This window comes from Saccoglossus kowalevskii, chromosome 13 (genome assembly GCF_978046115.1).
Source record: "Saccoglossus kowalevskii chromosome 13, keSacKowa6.1, whole genome shotgun sequence".
Classification (NCBI taxonomy): Eukaryota; Metazoa; Hemichordata; class Enteropneusta; family Harrimaniidae; genus Saccoglossus; species Saccoglossus kowalevskii.
Genome location: NC_140653.1, coordinates 36,923,025 through 36,945,592, shown reverse-complemented (window position 1 = coordinate 36,945,592; position 22,568 = coordinate 36,923,025). Strand labels below are relative to the sequence as shown.

The following is a 22,568-nucleotide window of genomic DNA, read 5'->3' as shown; positions in this document are numbered from 1 at the left end:
ACATCCAGGGGCACAGCCTCGCCATTGCAGGTAAAATCGGGCAAACCACCGCCTGAAACAACAGACTGTGAGGATGCCCTCCAATAAGCGGTACCTCCACCGTCGGGCCTCCTGCTTGACGTCTCACAAAGTACCGGTAGCCAAGCGTGAGGACTTTCCACTCATGCCAACACGCAACTCACTTTAACCGATTTTTATTTAACGCGTTACCAATGAAATAGACAAGCCACTTGTACTGTATAGTGAACAATCTAATGAAACAGACAAACCACTTGTACAGTAAACAATCCAATGAATTTGCACAAAATTCTTTCCATATTACTTCAAATTATCATGTATCTTCACTACTACATTTTAACAGTGATCTACCATAATGTACACTCTGGTTTTGTATTTAAAAAGTTTTTTTTACTATAACAATTCATTTCAAGATATATTACATGTATAAATCAAAAATTATCCATATTGCTTCTTTGAAATGTTTTTATTCTGAGAGTTTCAGTTTATAATGTACTTCTGAGAGTTCTTCTAACTTCTTAGCTGCCTGCAAAGAAAAATAATGGTTTAGTATTTGGTAAATGAGACAAAAGGCATTAATACTCAAGTGAATGACTCAGTAAATGAGACAACAGGCATTAATACTCAAGTGAATGACTCAGTAAATGAGACAACAGGCATTAATACCTAAATAAATGACTCAGTAAATGCGACAACAGGCATTAATACTCAAGTAAATGACTCAGTAAATGAGACAACAGGCATTAATACTCAAGTGAATGACTCAGTAAATGAGACAACAGGCATTAATACTCAAATGAATGACTCAGTGTATAAGACAATAGGCATTAATACTCAAGTGAATGACTCAGTAAATGAGACAACAGCCATTAATACTCAAGTGAATGACTCAGTGAATGAAACAAAGGGCATTAATACTCAAGTGAATGACTCAGTGAATGAAACAAAGGGCATTAATACTCAAGTGAATGACTCAGTGAATGAAACAAAGGGCATTAATACTCAAGTGAATGACTCAGTAAATGAGACAACAGGCATTAATACTCAAGTGAATGACTCAGTGAATGAAACAAAAGGCATTAATACTCAAGTGAATGACTCAGTGAATAAGACAACAGGCATTAATACTCAAGTGAATGACTCAGTGAATGAGACAACAGGCATTAATACTCAAGTGAATGAGACAACAGGCATTAATACTCAAGTGAATGATTCAGTAAATGAGACAACAGGCATTAATACTCAAGTGAATGACTCAGTAAATGAGACAACAGGCATTAATACTCAAGTGAATGACTCAGTAAATGAGACAACAGGCATTAATACTCAAGTGAATGACTCAGTAAATGAGACAACAGGCATTACTACTCAAGTGAATGACTCAGTGAATGAAACAAAGGGCATTAATACTCAAGTGAATGACTCAGTAAATGAGACAACAGGCATTAATACTCAAGTGAATGACTCAGTAAATGAGACAACAGTCATTAATACTCAAGTGAATGACGCAGTAAATGAGACAACAGGCATTAATACTCAAGTGAATGACTCAGTGAATGAAACAAAAGGCATTAATACTCAAGTGAATGAGAAAACAGGCATTAATACTCAAGTGAATGACTCAGTAAATGAGACAACAGGCATTAATACTCAAGTGAATGACTCAGTAAATGAGACAACAGGCATTAATACTCAAGTGAATGACTCGGTAAATGAGACAACAGGCATTAATACTCAAGTGAATGACTCAGTAAATGAGACAACATGCATTAATACTCAAGTGAATGACTCAGTGAATGAAACAAAAGGCATTAATACTCAAGTGAATGAGACAACAGGCATTAATACTCAAGTGAATGACTCAGTAAATGAGACAACATGCATTAATACTCAAGTGAATGACTCAGTGAATGAAACAAAAGGCATTAATACTCAAGTGAATGAGACAACAGGCATTAATACTCAAGTGAATGACTCAGTAAATGAGACAACAGGCATTAATACTCAAGTGAATGACTCAGTAAATGAGACAACAGGCATTAATACTCAAGTGAATGACTCGGTAAATGAGACAACAATCATTAATACTCAAGTGAATGACTCAGTGAATGAAACAAAAGGCATTAATACTCAAGTGAATGACTCAGTAAATGAGACAACAGGCATTAATACTCAAGTGAATGACTCAGTGAATGAAACAAAAGGCATTAATACTCAAGTGAATGACTCAGTGAATGAGACAACAGGCATTAATACTCAAGTGAATGACTCAGTGAATGAGACAACAGGCATTAATACTCAAGTGAATGACTCAGTAAATGAGACAACAGGCATTAATACTCAAGTGAATGACTCAGTAAATGAGACAACAGGCATTAATACTCAAGTGAATGACTCAGTGAATGAAACAAAGGGCATTAATACTCAAGTGAATGACTCAGTAAATGAGACAACAGGCATTAATACTCAAGTGAATGACTCAGTGAATGAAACAAAAGGCATTAATACTCAAGTGAATGAGAAAACAGGCATTAATACTCAAGTGAATGACTCAGTAAATGAGACAACAGGCATTAATACTCAAGTGAATGACTCAGTAAATGAGACAACAGGCATTAATACTCAAGTGAATGACTCGGTAAATGAGACAACAGGCATTAATACTCAAGTGAATGACTCAGTAAATGAGACAACATGCATTAATACTCAAGTGAATGACTCAGTGAAAGAGACAACAGGCATTAATACTCAAGTGAATGACTCAGTAAATGAGACAACAGGCATTAATACTCAAGTGAATGACTCAGTGTACAAGACAATAGGCATTAATACTCAAGTGAATGACTCAGTAAATGAGACAACAGGCATTAATACTCAAGTGAATGACTCAGTAAATGAGACAACAGGCATTAATACTCAAGTGAATGACTCAGTAAATGAGACAACAGGCATTAATACTCAAGTGAATGACTCGGTAAATGAGACAACAGGCATTAATACTCAAGTGAATGACTCAGTGAAAGAGACAACAGGCATTAATACTCAAGTGAATGACTCAGTAAATGAGACAACAGGCATTAATACTCAAGTGAATGACTCAGTGTACAAGACAATAGGCATTAATACTCAAGTGAATGACTCAGTAAATGAGACAACAGGCATTAATACTCAAGTGAATGACTCAGTGTATAAGACAACAGGCATTAATACTCAAGTGAATGAGACAACAGGCATTAATACTCAAGTGAATGACTCAGTGTATAAGACAATAGGCATTAATACTCAAATGAATGACTCAGTAAATGAGACAACAGGCATTAATACTCAAGTGAATGACTCAGTAAATGAGACAACAGGCATTAATACTCAAGTGAATGACTCAGTGAATGAAACAGGCATTAGTACTCAAGTGAATGACTTAGTGTATAAGACAATAGGCATTAATACTCAAGTGAATGACTCAGTGTATAAGACAATAGGCATTAATACTCAAGTGAATGACTCAGTAAATGAGACAACAGTTATTAATACTCAAGTGAATGACTCAGTAAATGAGACAACAGGCATTAATACTCAAGTGAATGACTCAGTAAATGCGACAACAGGCATTAATTAATACTCAAGTGAATGAGTCAGTGAAAGAGACAACAAGCATTAATACTCAAGTGAATGACTCAGTAAATGAGACAACAGGCATTAATACTCAAGTGAATGACTCAGTGTACAAGACAATATGCATTAATACTCAAGTGAATGACTCAGTAAATGAGACAACAGGCATTAATACTCAAGTGAATGACTCAGTAAATGAGACAACAGGCATTAATACTCAAGTGAATGACTCAGTGAATGAGACAACAGGCATTAATACTCAAGTGAATGACTCAGTGAATGAAACAAAAGGCATTAATACTCAAGTGAATGACTCAGTAAATGAGACAACAGGCATTAATACTCAAGTGAATGACTCAGTAAATGAAACAGGCATTAGTACTCAAGTGAATGACTTAGTGTATAAGACAATAGGCATTAATACTCAAGTGAATGACTCAGTAAATGAGACAACAGGCATTAATACTCAAGTGAATGACTCAGTAAATGAGACAACAGGCATTAATACTCAAGTGAATGACTCAGTAAATGCGACAACAGGCATTAATTAATACTCAAGTGAATGAGTCAGTGAAAGAGACAACAAGCATTAATACTCAAGTGAATGACTCAGTAAATGAGACAACAGGCATTAATACTCAAGTGAATGACTCAGTGTACAAGACAATATGCATTAATACTCAAGTGAATGACTCAGTAAATGAGACAACAGGCATTAATACTCAAGTGAATGACTCAGTGTATAAGACAACAGACATTAATACTCAAGTGAATGAGACAACAGGCATTAATACTCAAGTGAATGACTCAGTGTATAAGACAATAGGCATTAATACTCAAATGAATGACTCAGTAAATGAGACAACAGGCATTAATACTCAAGTGAATGACTCAGTAAATGAGACAACAGGCATTAATACTCAAGTGAATGACTCAGTGAATGAAACAAAAGGCATTAATACTCAAGTGAATGACTCAGTAAATGAGACAACAGGCATTAATACTCAAGTGAATGACTCAGTGAATGAAACAAAAGGCATTAATACTCAAGTGAATGAGACAACAGGCATTAATACTCAAGTGAATGACTCAGTAAATGAGACAACAGGCATTAATACTCAAGTGAATGACTCAGTAAATGAGACAACAGGCATTAATACTCAAGTGAATGACTCGGTAAATGAGACAACAGGCATTAATACTCAAGTGAATGACTCAGTGAATGAGACAACAGGCATTAATACTCAAGTGAATGACTCAGTAAATGAGACAACATGCATTAATACTCAAGTGAATGACTCAGTGAATGAAACAAAATGCATTAATACTCAAGTGAATGAGACAACAGGCATTAATACTCAAGTGAATGACTCAGTAAATGAGACAACAGGCATTAATACTCAAGTGAATGACTCAGTAAATGAGACAACAAGCATTAATACTCAAGTGAATGACTCGGTAAATGAGACAACAGGCATTAATACTCAAGTGAATGACTCAGTAAATGAGACAACAGGCATTAATACTCAAGTGAATGAGACAACAGGCATTAATACTCAAGTGAATGACTCAGTAAATGAGACAACAGGCATTAATACTCAAGTGAATGACTCAGTAAATGAGACAACAGGCATTAATACTCAAGTGAATGACTCAGTGAATGAAACAAAGGGCATTAATACTCAAGTGAATGACTCAGTAAATGAGACAACAGGCATTAATACTCAAGTGAATGACTCAGTGAATGAAACAAAAGGCATTAATACTCAAGTGAATGAGAAAACAGGCATTAATACTCAAGTGAATGACTCAGTAAATGAGACAACAGGCATTAATACTCAAGTGAATGACTCAGTAAATGAGACAACAGGCATTAATACTCAAGTGAATGACTCGGTAAATGAGACAACAGGCATTAATACTCAAGTGAATGACTCAGTAAATGAGACAACATGCATTAATACTCAAGTGAATGACTCAGTGAATGAAACAAAAGGCATTAATACTCAAGTGAATGAGACAACAGGCATTAATACTCAAGTGAATGACTCAGTGAATGAAACAAAAGGCATTAATACTCAAGTGAATGACTCAGTAAATGAGACAACAGGCATTAATACTCAAGTGAATGACTCAGTGAATGAAACAAAAGGCATTAATACTCAAGTGAATGAGACAACAGGCATTAATACTCAAGTGAATGACTCAGTAAATGAGACAACAGGCATTAATACTCAAGTGAATGACTCAGTAAATGAGACAACAGGCATTAATACTCAAGTGAATGACTCGGTAAATGAGACAACAGGCATTAATACTCAAGTGAATGACTCAGTGAATGAGACAACAGGCATTAATACTCAAGTGAATGACTCAGTAAATGAGACAACATGCATTAATACTCAAGTGAATGACTCAGTGAATGAAACAAAAGGCATTAATACTCAAGTGAATGAGACAACAGGCATTAATACTCAAGTGAATGACTCAGTAAATGAGACAACAGGCATTAATACTCAAGTGAATGACTCAGTAAATGAGACAACAAGCATTAATACTCAAGTGAATGACTCGGTAAATGAGACAACAGGCATTAATACTCAAGTGAATGACTCAGTAAATGAGACAACAGGCATTAATACTCAAGTAAATGACTCAGTAAATGAGACAACAGGCATTAATACTCAAGTGAATGACTCAGTGAATGAGACAACAGGCATTAATACTCAAGTGAATGACTCAGTGAATGAAACAAAAGGCATTAATACTCAAGTGAATGACTCAGTAAATGAGACAAAAGGCATTAATACTCAAGTGAATGACTCAGTGAATGAAACAAAAGGCATTAATACTCAAGTGAATGACTCAGTGAATGAGACAACAGGCATTAATACTCAAGTGAATGACTCAGTGAATGAAACAAAAGGCATTAATACTCAAGTGAATGACTCAGTAAATGAGACAAAAGGCATTAATACTCAAGTGAATGACTCAGTGAATGAAACAAAAGGCATTAATACTCAAGTGAATGAGACAACAGGCATTAATACTCAAGTGAATGATTCAGTAAATGAGACAACAGGCATTAATACTCAAGTGAATGACTCAGTAAATGAGACAACAAGCATTAATACTCAAGTGAATGACTCAGTAAATGAGACAACAGGCATTAATACTCAAGTGAATGACTCAGTGAATGAGACAACAGGCATTAATACTCAAGTGAATGACTCAGTGAATGAAACAAAAGGCATTAATACTCAAGTGAATGACTCAGTAAATGAGACAAAAGGCATTAATACTCAAGTGAATGACCCAGTGAATGAAACAAAAGGCATTAATACTCAAGTGAATGAGACAACAGGCATTAATACTCAAGTGAATGATTCAGTAAATGAGACAACAGGCATTAATACTCAAGTGAATGACTCAGTAAATGAGACAACAGGCATTAATACTCAAGTGAATGACTCAGTAAATGAGACAACAGGCATTAATACTCAAGTGAATGACTCAGTAAATGAGACAACAGGCATTAATACTCAAGTGAATGACTCAGTGTATAAGACAACAGGCATTAATACTCATGTGAATGACTCAGTAAATGAGACAACAGGCATTAATACTCAAGTGAATGACTCAGTGTATAAGACAACAGGCATTAATACTCAAGTGAATGAGACAACAGTCATTAATACTCAAGTAGCACAACAGGGTTTAATATTCGCATATGTGACACAGCAGGGGTCCATTGAACAGCATTTGATGTAATCATAGAATACGGTTCTTGAAATGAAACATAACCATATCCATGCCACTTTGCTGTGGGTTTTCAGTGATATATTGTAAATCTTAAAAAGCAAAGTCTTTGCAACATTAATAGTTTTTTAGATAACATGTTAATCAAATCAATGAAATAGTTATATTACGCTAATATATATAATATGTACCTGTTCTGCAGTGAGATCTCTTTGTACCTGTGCCAACATTTCATATCCCACCATAAACTTTTTAACAGAAGCAGATCTCAGCAATGGAGGATAGTAGTGTGCATGTAACTGCCAATGAGTACAGTCTTCTTGCATACATGTACCAGTTGGTGCACCTGTAATGAAATATAATACTTGAACAAAAAGTGAAAACTACTTCATCAAGTTACAATAAATTGGTCCAGGCTAGTCTGAAATACAGTTGGTGACATGTCCAATTTTTGTTTTGAGACTGAAATAGCCACCAGTCAGGTCAAAGTTCAACAAAACAAAACATAGTTTAACTCTGGTGACCTTGCCCTTTGTTATATATTATTATTATATAATATAGTTTGTTTCAATATGAATTATCATAATTAATTTATTAACAAACAAGTTTTAGAATTGAAACAGCAGTGAGAAAGTAGTCTACCAAAGGTCCTGGATTGATGTAAATACCTACAAAAACATTGATGCCGAACTTGTTTATTTTACGACATAATTTTCAGTTGGCTGAAAATGACGAAAAATTGCAATTGTATGCATTGTTTCATTCATTCATAATACATATTGGAAACAAAATATATGTGAGGAGGTACATGTACAATACATATTGGGGTAAAATATTTCTTTACAAAGGAATTATTATTCATAGTCTGTGAAGGGGGTATAATTCATATCACATATTAGGAGCAGAAAATGGGTTTGGGAGGAGGGTACAATTTATATGGGAGCAGAATAACTACACATAATGGGACATAAAAATAGCATATCTCTGTGTGAGGGGGTATATAATTCAGGCACATGTTGGAGGCAGCATATCTCTGTGTGAGGGGTATAATTCAGGCACATGTTGGAGGCAGCATATCTCTGTGTGAGGGGGTATAATTCAGGCACATATTGGAGGCAGCATATCTCTGTGTGAGGGGGTATAATTCAGGCACATATTGGAGGCAGCATATCTCTGTGTGAGGGGGTATAATTAAGGCACATATTGGAGGCAGCATATCTCTGTGTGAGGGGGTATAATTCAGGCACATATTGGAGGCAGCATATCTCTGTGTGAGGGGGTATAATTAAGGCACATATTGGAGGCAGCATATCTCTGTGTGAGGGGGTATAATTCAGGCACATATTAGGAGCAGAAAATGGGTTTGGGAGGAGGGTATAATTTATATGGGAGCAGAATAACTACACATAATGGGACATAAAAATAGCATATCTCTGTGTGAAGGGGTATATAATTCAGGCACATATTGGAGGCAGCATATCTCTGTGTGAGGGGGTATAATTAAGGCACATGTTGGAGGCAGCATATCTCTGTGTGAGGGGGTATAATTCAGGCACATATTGGAGGCAGCATATCTCTGTGTGAGGGGGTATAATTCAGGCACATATTGGAGGCAGCATATCTCTGTGTGAGGGGGTATAATTCAGTCACATATTGGAGGCAGCATATCTCTGTGTGAGGGGGTATAATTCAGTCACATATTGGAGGCAGCATATCTCTGTGTGAGGGGGTATAATTCAGGCACATATTGGAGGCAGCATATCTCTGTGTGAGGGGGTATAATTAAGGCACATATTGGAGGCAGCATATCTCTGTGTGAGGGGGTATAATTCAGGCACATGTTGGAGGCAGCATATCTCTGTGTGAGGGGGTATAATTCAGGCACATATATTGAGAGCTGAATAACTCTTTGAGGGAAGGAGTGTTAATTCAAAGCACAAATCGAAAGCAGACTATATTTTTATGTTTCTCTCTACTACAAGACAACAATTTGGTAAACTATTTGAAGAAAAAAAATGGAATTCAGTAATTAATTCAGGTATAGCAAAAACATATGCATAGGAGGTATGGTTTCCATGACATCAAAAAAACATGCTAAAAAATTGTGAGCATAGAATGTAAATCAGAACAGAAATGGAGTGCATTATTTTTGTTTTGATAACTTTGGAGTAAACAGACAAAATTTTCTATCGGATTTTGATCAAAAGTTTGGCAAAAGTTATTCATAAGAGTGCTTATATCGATTATCTGATATCTTGTTTTCTGTTAAGATAGTCTATGTATTTTATTGGTATGTTTGCAAATGTGATGAATTAGGTGACCAAGTTTGGAATAGAATTAGTAAAGTTATTATGCACACATTAACAATTACAAAATGTATTAACAACGATGATGGCAACAATGGCAATGACAAAAAAAAATGACAGACATTTAATATACCTTTCCCTTTCATCTTTGATGATATTAGCAACATAAATTAGTCAAGGCATGTTTGAGAAATGATATCAGATGGACATACATTTGGATGGACATACATTTGGATGGACAGACAGACAGACAGACAGACACACAAACAAACAGACACACACACACAGACACAGACACACATACTTGTATTGCTATATGTTCCGAGGACTTCATTGGATTAACTTTTAATATAGTTGCGATATGAACTTGATTAAAACGCGTTCCTATATAGGGTTGCGTTTTAATTAGAGTTTAATTAAACTCAATTACAATGCAATACAATGGAGAATTGCATTTTAATTAAGTTTAATTAAACAAGAGTTGAATATCCCGTGACTGAACATAGAAATGTTTGCGAAGCTTAGGTTTAGTATCGGGGTAAGGTATGGTACAATTATATTAATATTAATATAACGTGAACCATACCTTCCCCCGATACTAAACCTAAGCTACGCAAAACGTATTAATAATCGAATTAACTATTAATATAAATTATGTTTTCCGAGGACTATGAAAAAGGTCCTCGGAAGGTGTGTATGTCCTCGGAAGTTGCTATATATCTGTAATTTTGTCCTCGCAACATATAGCAATCCAAGTACACACAGACACGCAGACACGCGCACACGCGCACAGGCGCGCACGCACGTACACACACACACACGCACACGCACACGCACACGCACACACACACACACACACAAAGCTTGAATGAAACCCAAATCACAAGTCTCTGGGACAAATAAGGAAGTTCATAGAGAAAGGACTTACCATGCCATCCCATTGAATATGGAAATGAAGTCTCAAATAAATTATCATATTTTGCTAAAAGTTTTTTCATAATATCTGCCAGACCTGTAAAAAATTCAAGTCAACACATATAGACAATCTGATTAAAATCTGATGTACGGCGTGTATTTTTTCAATTATTTTGCATTTTTTGTTTTTTTTAACTATCGCCACATACATCTGAACCAATGTCCATGTAATGAAATTTCAACGAGACCTCCTCTGACTGGTTTAGTCAACGAATCACAGACCTACTTCTATAGCGAACCTGATGATGTCACTGGTCAGAATCAGGTCACAAACACACTCAAATAAAATGGCGGATTATACCGACATTAATGATGAAAATGATCGGGAAAAACATGACTTTTCGGTAACTTTATCATTGTCAAATGCAACGAAAGTCATCTATAATATTATACAAGAAGATTGCCCATAGAGTATTGCTACACTGAATGAATTGCAAAATAAATTATATTAGAGCGAAAAACTGACACTTTATTGCACCTGATCTACAATTGATATTATCCTCGCCACTGATATTTTTTTGACGTGGTCGTAGTGTGGAATTTTGAAAAAAAAACAGTTTAATGACGAGAATCCAAATTGCCACTGATAATTTATGAGAATTATCAAACGTATAACAATAATTTGCAAGAAAATAAAAATAATTCCTGCTGGACAGGGCTTATCGATCGGCAGTCAACCGCACATTTAGATTGCCGGAGCAATGACGATCTAGATGGTACATGTCTGGACGTGTTTTGTGCAACTTACAAGAAAATAGGGTCAAGAACACATCAGTAAAAAAAAAAATTAAATAAATTGTCTGTCACAGTACACAACAGAACATGATTTTTTATCCTTCAAAGGCAAATGGAAAATTGAGTATTTAACCACCTTTTCCAGACATTTTCTCTGGCCAACCCTTGATTGAGATGATTGTCTTCAAATTGAAACCCATGTGACTCAACATGATCTTTTTTCTTGTACATTGGAATTGTTTGTTAATTAATTAATGCTTAGCATTCACAATTACCAAGACTTAAAAAACTATCAACAGATAAATAATAAATCAAAATAAAATAAAATAAAATAAAATAAAATCAGATTGCACATAGACACAGAAAAATAAACTCAACATGTTATTGCTAGTGTGACATTGTTAGTGACATAGTCCCTGTCTGAGAGACAGAAAGTCATTGTCTGTGACATATTTGGTTGAATTAATATCTGAGAACACAAAATTATGTCTTGTCCTTGTAACAAATTTTAAAACATTCTGTCAAGAGATAGGAATGGTTGAGGAAACAATAAAACTAACAAAACTAATATGGCCACCAGTTGGCCATCAAAACACATAAATGATGTTACCCACGATGGGTAAAGAAAAAGTCAAATTTTATTGCAATTTGACCAGGCAAAACAAAAAGCCTGGCAACTAATATAAGTCTGCTATTTGAGATGCACAACATGACAATGAAATTTGAGATGCAAATTATGCCAATCAGGTAATTAGTATGCTCTAAACTAATCAGCGGTGTGCATTGTTCTACAAGATCTATGTTCCAAATTTCATGATTGGTTCTTGAAAAAATGACAGTACATACATACATTCTTGAAAATAAAAACATGGCAGCCAGTCAGCCATTTTAAATAAAATAGCAAAAAATGGCATGCACACGTAACCATCACGTGTGATGTTATTATGCCTAAGAAACATTTGATGAAAATAGTTGGTTATAAATTTCATCAAAATCAAAATAACTGAAGAAATTCAATCATTTTTATCTTTGTACCAAATTTAAACAAAATCTGTAAAAGTGTGTTAGAGAATGGATAGAATACTTGACTGACCATCACGTTCTTCATCAGAGAGATCTGGAAGTCGTAATATGTGTCGTTTTGGTAAAAGCATTGTTTCAAATGGCCATGTAGCCCAATATGGAACAACTGCAAGCCAGTATGCATTTTCAACAACCATTCGTTCCTAATGGAAAGCAAAATAAAATCAGAAAACAAAATTAATGATGGTCAACATTTCCTGGTTGATATTACCTTATTAATTGCTCCTATTATTCTAGCTAGTATTCTTGGTGAACTGAGAAGGAATCCTATTAAATTCATAGTGATTAAACACATGAAGTATTGGTACAAGTAAAATTCTCAAATAATTACTTTTTTTTTTATGTATTAATGATTATGCAAAACAGAAAAGCTTTTGAATGAGTATAATTGTTTACTTTATTCTAGATATTCCATGTGATGAAGATGAAGAAAATGGAATAAAAATATTGGGTCACCCATTCATCAATTTTCCAAAGGCAAAATTTATTATAGAATGCCTAAAAAAATAATTTTGGAAAAATTCATTGTTGTATCACTCATGTTAGATTACAGTGACTTTATGACCAGTTTTACTAAATGTTTTTTTAAGCCTAGCGAGGGCCCATTGAGGCTTTATAATTTCCACTTTTACATCAAATATTAAATTAAACTTTTGCACAAACTATAAAAGAAGAAACAGTGATATTGATTACAATATATATCACTTCATTACAACAAGTGCCTAAATTTTTAATTTTTGTGTTTGTAGAGGGATTACAATAGTTGCGTTCATGTTAGTCAGGACCCACTTGGGACCGACTTGGCTCATGCCAAAATCACGCCCTCATTCTTTGACCTATTATTTGACCCAAACATAAAAAACGATATGCATATGATGATAATAATAATTACTATATTGAAATTATATCCATTTGCTCTTATGGTATTTATTTCATCATGCACATGAACTGCAACTGCACATGAAACAGTTGCAGCAGCACATAAATATACGTCGCAGACAACGTTCTGCATTCATTTAATTCATTACTACAGCATCCAACCATATATAGCTGCACTTTTCTCGATCGTCATGTCTTACTGGTATTCACTACCGAGGGTTTGATTTCAGCTTGTGCAGAGCGTTCAGTCAGCAAATCTCGGCGCCTGCCAACTTGGTCCCGACCGTTCACATAAACATTTCGGTCCTGAGTCACGTGCCGAGATCTTTAATGTGAATGCCACTAATTGTATGAATAAGCAAAATTATGTAACAGTGATTCCACATCAAAATAATTAACATTTGAAATACAAACAATAGAATGGGAAGTCACTCACAACTAGCCTTAGTATAAAATGTTCCATGTTCACACTAGCAATAGTTGCTATGAGATCTCATATACCCTGAACATTATCCCGGGTTCCTCCGCCTGGAGTATGGTACTCCTATACATTAGCTACAGAATTTCTGTTCCACCCACTATCAATTTTCTTATCCCAACCTTGAGCCTTTGAAAAACACCCAATCATGTAAGACATGATGTCAGTAAAAAGGGTCATCCATTTGAAAGATTAATAAATTACATAACAATGGCAACAACTTAAAACCATGTCAGGTGATTTTCAAAGGAAAATCTATGTTTTTGGTGGTGGATTTCCTGTTTAGGCCATATACCTGTATATATATTTCATAGATAACCAGAAAAATACAATTGTTGTTTGTTTCCACTGATTAACCACATCCTGCCAAATTAACACCACCCGGGGACTATTAATTTGGGGTGCATCTGTATGTCTGTCTGGAGTCATACATGTATCTCAAACATTGATCATTCAAACTTTACACAAAGACAAAACATCATGTCTTACAGCTAACTGGTGGCCATTTTGAAAATAAAATTTGCTATTTTTGATTCTCAAATGTGTCAGCAGCTGTTTCTCAGACATGACTATGATAATTTTGATCAAAGTTGGTATGATGATTATACATATTAGGTTACAAATACACATTTTTTTGGAGGGATTCAAACAAATTTCGCTGATTTTTTTTTACATATTTTCCCCCTTTTTATCAGATACACTTTTACAGATTTATTTAATCTTAGTACAAATGAAGATACATCTGCACCAATTTTTGTGTGTGATTCAATTCAATTCGGCTGACCAACGGTCAATTTTGATAAAAAAAACACTAAATCACTAGCTATTTTTTGAAACTTGGTAGACATATCGTTCTCAGAATTCATAAAAGCTGTGTTTTGTGCTAAATTCTTTTCAAAACAAAGTGTCACAATGAGCCATTGTTACCAGCTGGTTTTTCATTTTGACCACGACCTGGTGGCCATTTTAGTTCCAAAAAACATTTCAATCATTTCTCTGGCATTGTGGATAATAGTTTTAATGCATGTCTGCATTGTAATTTAATCCAAAATGTTTTATTTTCATACTCCTACATAATCTACATCTGTCATTGTTTTTGATTGACACAGTAACTGAAAACTGGACAGGGACTATGTCATCGAAAATGATCTTGTCAAAATAAACAGTGAAAGAGATAGAGATAGAGTCAGCCATGTTTTTTTTTTTTTTTTTAAAGAGTGACCTTGGGATCAAATAGGTCATAAAGTAAATATTGCCAAAATGGCTCCCTGCATCGCAAAGACATTGTTGGCATGTCAAAGCTAATTCAGTAAGAATTCAAACGTATCTACTCATACTGCCTCAGCTTTGTGGTTTTGAACTTACTTTTGAATTTGTAACATTGTAATCCAAACCACGGTTAGTGATTTTAAAATTACGTCTACAGTCTGGATGTCCTTAACACGTACCGTACTGTTCCTCAATGGTTCTGTTCTTATTTATTGGGCATGGTGTCTCAATCCTGTTTTATTCAACAATTTCAAGAAACAAACAAGGGACATTTAGTAAAAGTGTACCAACCTTTTTTTCCATTTCCACCTTGACATAATCCATCAGCATAGGAATTTTATTTTTCTTATAATAATCTCGTTGTTGATCATCTTCCAGTTTGAGTTCATTTGGTAGAAATGAACTTGCCCACACCTGTTACACAAAGGCAATATTTATTGACAAAAAATATATTTATATTTTGTGTATACTATATATATATTCACTTGGAATGTATTTTTATTATTTCGCTGAAGGAATGAAAAAGGGAAAATAAAATCAGTGAAACAGTCAAAATGTTTTTTCAGTTCTTAAACCAGTACAGGAAGATATCAAATAAAAATAATGGTAAAAAATATTTAAAAAATGCTTTATTCCAACTGTTGAAAAAATTGTAATTTATAATTTGGTTACAGTTAAAATAAAGTTAATGAAAAAACAATATGAAATGAGATAAGATAATAACAACTATTTTGTTTAAATGCTGTTACAAGATTTCAGGTAGGTTATCAAGTCTTTATTTTATGCATAGGAAAGTGATTTACTGTTATACTGTTTAAAACACAGCAAACGTAGTCAGAAATGTAAACAGTAAAGATTGAGTAAAAGATTTATTGTTATAATGATAATGCAAGACAACAGTGTAAGACCTGGACTCTGAGCATTCCTTTCATGGATAAAGTCATTCCCACAAATTAATGTACTGAGGGGTTGGAGACTGCCACTCAGACTCTAGCATCGGCCTGACTAGGCCCAGGCACATTTCAAAATCCATTGAGACCAAACAGCCACACATTTAACTGGTATGTTCTTCCATGAATCATGAAGCGAATGACTTGGGGTGTAAATGTAGATAATAGTCTTTGAGATACATGTAGCAAGTAACCCCCCCCCCCCCCTCTGATGTACATAGTATCATACTTCTTGTAATTGTTGAGTTTAACTACTGAAAGAACTAACAGGTCCTGTATGCATGTTGACCTGTTTGTTAGGAATGTTGGGAGGTGTGACACCACGAGAAGTGAACGGCGAGAAACCGCTTGCACTGAAGGAAATCCCCCCTAACAGTGTATGCGCTCAAAAAACACATGTCTATCGATACTCCAAAAATATTTAGGTGCTGAGATATCAACCAGTCCAGTGTCCTGACCCCTACTACGTCCATACCATATTGAAAATGACCCTTGTCACTACATTGGTACTTCTGAGTCTGATCCATAGTTTTGACAAACATTACATTTGGCAGCTGCCTTAGTTGAGAACCTCAAAAGGGGCACCTGACAATCAGCAAATTCTTGTATTGCCCTATCAAATGTTGCCTTTCAGTCAGAAACAACAGCAGCTAACACATCCAGCGTGCAGGACATTTCTCTTAAGGAGATACAATGTATGACACTGGCTATGTACATGTATGTAATGCCATGCTGCCTCCTAAAGCATTCTCTTTTGCTGAAAAATGGCATTTCTAGGTTCATCAACTGGCTTATTACAGGAGATGTTGTGAATCTAATGGTGCAATAGCATTGGTCATTGGCGATCGGTGCCTTCATGTAGTTGCCACCACAGTTTACTCTACTTGTATTTCTGAAGGCTCAGGTCGGGGGGGGGGGGTGTTGAGAAAATTTCACAAAACGCCTTAGTAGACTCAAATATTTGTTTATCCCATGAATGTTTAATCTGATTTTTCTTCATAGCTACTCAATCAATAACCTCAACATCAAGCTGTAACTAATGCAATGATAGGACCCAGTCATATTTATTCATGACTCCTCACCTCCAGAATCCCTGTTACCTGGTGACCACATTTAGAATTATGGACTTGTTACTTGGCCAGATCTGTCCAAGTTCTACTCAGCGCGCCCACTCTGTAACCGTCTCAAAATTTCAGATCCAATTACCAGCACCCCTACCAGTGTATTGTCCATGCTGATATGCTCGATTAGCTGCTGCCTACAGACGCTTACTCCTCTACCTGTGCCTTGGTGCACTGCCAGGGCCTAGTGATTCAATAATACCCTTTCTCTGTGACTATCATGGCTCAGTCCTTTCTGCCCAAGGCAAGTGGGAAGCATTCTGGTCAGCAACCAAAATCTATTTTTTGACTAGAATAGAACAGGTGATCTATTTCTTGGTACCTGCATGTGCTAAACTAGGGCCTTACTCGGATTGTTAGCCCACTGAGTATATATAATGCTGTACTTTTGGAAAGGTAAGTATGACTGAACATAATAAAGAAACATTTTCATTTTATATTCACATCCTATATTGCAACAATGGAATCTCTCATGATGCTTAAGAATATAATGCTTGTATAGTTCTCATTGTTTTCAGTCAGTAGACAGAAATATTGTTTTTGACCAGACTTATGACATACCTGGCAATGTGGATGGGGATTAGAACATCCCATAATCTTCCCCTTGTTTTCAAATATCTGCAAACAAATATTTAATTTGTCAGAAATGATGAATACTGTATGAAATTCCCTGTTTGTAACTATATAATACCGGTAAAAGCCGACATTCAAACTGAGTCTTGTCGACTTTCAAAGTGGGTGTAGCTGACATTCAAACTGGGTGTAGCCGACGTTCAAACTGGGTGTAGCTGACGTTCAAACAGGGTGTAGCTGACGTTCAAACAGGATCTAGTCGACTTTAAAACTGGGTCTAGCTGACATTCAAACTTGGTGTAGCTGACATTCAAACTGAGCCTAGCTGTCATTCAAACTGAGTCTAGCTGACATTCAAACTGAGTCTAACTGACATTCAAACTGGGTCTAGCTGACATTCAAACACAATCTAGTCGATTTTCAAACTGAATCTAGCCGACATTCAAACTGGATCTAACCGACATTCAACCTAGGTGTAGCTGTCATTCAAACTGAGCCTAGCTGACATTCATCTGGGTCTAACCGACATTCAAACTGGGGATTAGAATATCCCATAATCTTCCCCTTGTTTTCAAATATCTGCAAACAAATATTTAATTTGTCAGAAATGATGAATACTGTATGAAATTCCCTGTTTGTAACTATATAATACCGGTAAAAGCCGACATTCAAACTGGATCTAGCTGACTTTCAAACTGGGGCTAGCTGACATTCAAACTGAGCCTAGCTGACATTCAAACTGGATCTAACCGACATTCAACCTGGGTGTAGCCGACATTCATACTGGGTGTAGCTGACATTTAAACTGAGCCTAGCTGACATTCAAACTGGGTCTAGCCGACATTCAAACTGGATCTAGCCATCATTCAAACTGGGTCAAGCCAACATTCAAACTGGGTGTAGCTGACATTCAAACAGGGTCTAGCCAACATTCAAACTGGGTCTAGCCTACAATGTACATTCAAACTAGATCTAGCCGATATTCAAACTCGATCTAGCTAATTTTCAAACTCGGTCCTGCTAACATTCAAACTTTAATCCTAGTCTAAGCATAGCCTGAACACAGTTAATCTCACCTGTACCCACTTGAACCTTGACCCCAGGTCAAGCATAATGTCGGCCCATTGGTCAATTACTTTCCTTATTTCAGCCAATGACATCAGAGGTAATGTAATATCTGACCAAGGGTGAAAACACATGACACGACTACAAAGTGGAGATGAGAAAGTGGTATTATTTCACTACACTACACAATTTGCAATACAGTTCTGTTGCAAAATGGATTACAAAGTGTCAGGTAATTGCATGTATGTTAGACAAGTCTTGCAGCACCATTATAGTCATGTGATATTGCATAAAACAATGAAGAATTGTTAGAAGGAAAGATTTACAATATTAATTTATTAATTCTTACCATTTTCCAACTGCAGATTCAGCTCTCAATAATGGGTGTTCATTTGGCCCTAGAGTCAGAGAAAATAATGTATGGTGTGTCTATTGTCAAAATACATGTATGGTGTGTCTATTGTCAAAATATGGTGTGTCTATGGTCAAACTATTGTGTGTCCATGGTGAAAATATGGCGTGTCAACAATTATGACCAAAATATGGTGCATCTATTGTTCAAATATGGTGTATTTATGGTCAAAATATGGTGCATCCATGGTCAAAATTAGGCAGAGGGTTCTCCAAACCCGCCTATTCACATAGTTCATACCCACCATAGACTCCGGTCAGACAAAATGACTATTTTGAACTGTAGGCATTAATCAGCGATTCTGCCAATGATGGAGAGATAGAATCAAGGTCAGGAGAAGCCCCATGATCCCAAGAATTTTTTCCCTTACGTCACAAACCATGTGACCGAGCCCATATGGCGGCGCCATTATGGCTGGATACCCACTCTGGTTTCTTTCTCTCCGCATCAAGGACTTAGACCAATGCTACAGAAAGAGTGGGGTGGTTGGGGGGACCAATGGTGTCTATGGTAGGTATGAACTATGTGAATAGGCTTGCTGCCTAAATTCACTACGTTCAATTACCCACCATAGACTCCGGTCAGTCAAAATGACTATTCAGTCAGACGCCGAAAAGTCTTTTCCCAGTCCGGGATGAAACACTCTACAATAATCACTCAATACCTTAGTTACTAGTAAGACACAAAAAGGGTGTGGTGTCTTACCTTGCCTGTGCTGTCCCCGGAGCAAGAAGCTAAAAATGCTGCTACGGTGACTGGGTTTGTTGTTCCCAAGAAAGCTACTAGTAGACCCTAACCCAATTTCGGGGGTAGTACATGTATGTATTCACAGTTCTGCATGAGGGCATAGGTCGAAAAGCGGGACCTGGGAGCTTCCAAGGAGTGCTGATGGTAGTAAATCTGTCCGCAAAAACACAACACAAAAACGTGTGTTTGGTTCCCAGTTTCGAAATTCTAGTACCGTTCGTAGCAACTCGATGCTCAAATCGGGTAGAGAAGCAAATTCCTAATCCTCCAATGACGATTGGCTGGGGATCATGTCCTGGGATTTGGTTCTTGGCGAGAAAGTCGATTTATGTCGCTGCGTAAGACAAACCTATTTCGTCAAACAGGTGGAAAAAGAAGTCTGCTACCTGACCGATAGAGGGATGACATGAATCAATCTCCCTTCCACTACACCAACTAGTGTATGCTTGCCTCTTCGAGTTGTAGGCAGTGTTGGTGGAATCCCTGTTTGCCCTGGCCAGGATGTTGGTAGCTCGCTTAGATAGATACTGAGAGCCTCCATGCTTGTAAATGGTACACCGCTGGGCTCATTGGTAGTGCGCCGTCTGGTTGGCACAGCAAGTCCGGTAGGTCTGGAAGCACTACTGGTGTTTCGACGAGCATTTCCAGCAGGAGCAGAAACCGGGCCTTAGTTGGCCAATTGTGCGCTACCAGAGTCAATATTCAGGTGGGCTCCTGTCAAAGTTTCGCTAGTACCCGGTGAATTAGCGGGAAGGGAGGAAAGGCGTACGCATCCATGTGGGTCCATGGGATCGATAAGACGTCCATGGCCCAGGCCCCTGGTGTTGGCAGGAGTGTTACGTTACGTCAAGAGCTTGGTGTTCCGGGGTGTGGCAAACAGGTCTATCTTTGGACCGTTCCTCAGCCGAAACAGCCTGGGGGATACCCACTGGGGTATCTGCCACTCCGTATTCTGGAGACAAAGCCGCCTGACAGGGCGTCTACCAGACTGTTCCTCATCCTTGGAAGGTGGTGTGTGGTTAGCTTCACATTGTATTCCAGGCACCAAAGGAGAATTTGCTCAGCTAGGACTGACAATGATGGGGACCCCCCCCCCCGCCTCCGTGTTGATGTAGGAGACCACCGCTGTGTTGTCTGTGCGGCGCAGGACTTTGTGGTCTCGAACTTTGGGTAGAAAGCATAGTAGTGCTAGGTGCACCACTTTCAACTCGAGCCAGTTGATATGGCGGTCCCGAACCCAATGCGGGGGCCATATTCCTTGGGCTTGTTTGTCCAATAGATGTGCTTCCCACCCTTGGAGAGAGGCGTCCATTACCAGAGTCATAGCTGTGATGAGTGGGTCCAAGGGGACCCCTTGTCCGAGGTTGCCCAGTGAGGACCACCAGGGCAGGGCTTCCTTCACTTGGTCTGAGATCAATACTCGCCTGGCTAGTTCCCAGGTGAGCTGGGTGTTCCAATAACAAACGTTAGACTGGGCAGCTGCGTAACGCAGCCAGGGAAACTACCCTTTGAACCAAAGTCATCATTCCGATAATCCGCATTAGTTTTTGGAGGGACACAGAGGGAACGCTGACTAGGCGTTCTGCTAGGTTGCTTAGCGCTAGGCAACGCGCTTGAAATAGATATACCAAGTCTACCTCTGTGTCAAACTCCATGCCCAAGAATACCAACTGTTGTGTTGGGTCGGGATGGTCTGATTTACTAAAGAGCCCAACTGGTGAAGTAAATCCTGTGTTAGCCTGACGTGTTTGGCTAATAACCCCTTGTCTGGGTTGTGTAGTAACCAGTCGTCTAGGTATGGAATGAGGTGTACTGACATTTGGTGAAGCAGCAACACTACCTGTTTCATCACTCTGGTGAACACATAGGGCGCTGTGCATAACCCAAAGCGGAGCACCTGAAATTTGAATACTTGGCCCTGCTGGGCGATTTGAAGGAGATGGCAAACTTGCCAGGTACATCGGTATGTGCAGGTAGGCCCCACTAAGTCTAAAGTGGGGCTAGCCAGTCGAAACAGTGGATGGAGAGAAAAACCATGAATGGCATCTCAATGCGGAACAGATCGAGGAGCACGTACTGATCAGTCTGCCTAGGTCCAGAACTGGACGCCCGTCACCACATTTGGGTAGAAGCCTGGACTTAATGCCGGCTGATCTACCCTGTGTATGGCGCCTTTTTTCAGCGAACTGCCACATCCTGTTTGATTGCTTCCGCCTTGCAGGAGTCCCGCGGCAGTGCCCAATAGAGGAGACAGTGACGGAGGAGATGGAGATTTCAGCGATATCCCGTAACGGAATGTCACCACCTGGAAAGATCCAGGGATCGGTCACCCACTGCCTCCAAATCGGACTACACCGGCGCAATCTGTGTACGACAGGGATATGTGGCCATGGGTTTGGCAGTTGCGAGGGGTGGGTGCTCTCTTCTCTCATGAGGTGAGTTTCCCCAATGCCTGCGATAGTCACTAAGTTGTGACCTGGCTACTTGCCGAACACATACCTGTCCCCCCTGGTTGCAGAGGTAAGTGTCAAACATGCTTCCCCCACATCCATGGTGGACGACCGCCCGAGGAGGGTGAGGAACCAC

General features: G+C 37.7%; 1 protein-coding gene across 1 annotated transcript in view; it reads right to left on the bottom strand.

Annotated features, from left to right (window-relative positions):
* Positions 1–386: 386 nt before the first annotated feature.
* The window catches only part of LOC100373779 (galactose-1-phosphate uridylyltransferase-like), a 40,047-nt gene continuing 17,865 nt past the window's right edge, over positions 387–22,568 (bottom strand). The window contains exons 4-11 of the mRNA XM_002736478.3: positions 19,173–19,221; positions 18,835–18,964; positions 17,747–17,803; positions 15,406–15,528; positions 12,499–12,631; positions 10,624–10,707; positions 7,581–7,735; positions 387–544 (exon numbers count right to left, since the gene is read on the bottom strand). Of these exons, the coding sequence (XP_002736524.1) occupies positions 485–544; positions 7,581–7,735; positions 10,624–10,707; positions 12,499–12,631; positions 15,406–15,528; positions 17,747–17,803; positions 18,835–18,964; positions 19,173–19,221 (791 nt within the window). The 3' untranslated portion in view covers positions 387–484. The remainder of the gene's footprint in view (positions 545–7,580; positions 7,736–10,623; positions 10,708–12,498; positions 12,632–15,405; positions 15,529–17,746; positions 17,804–18,834; positions 18,965–19,172; positions 19,222–22,568) is intronic.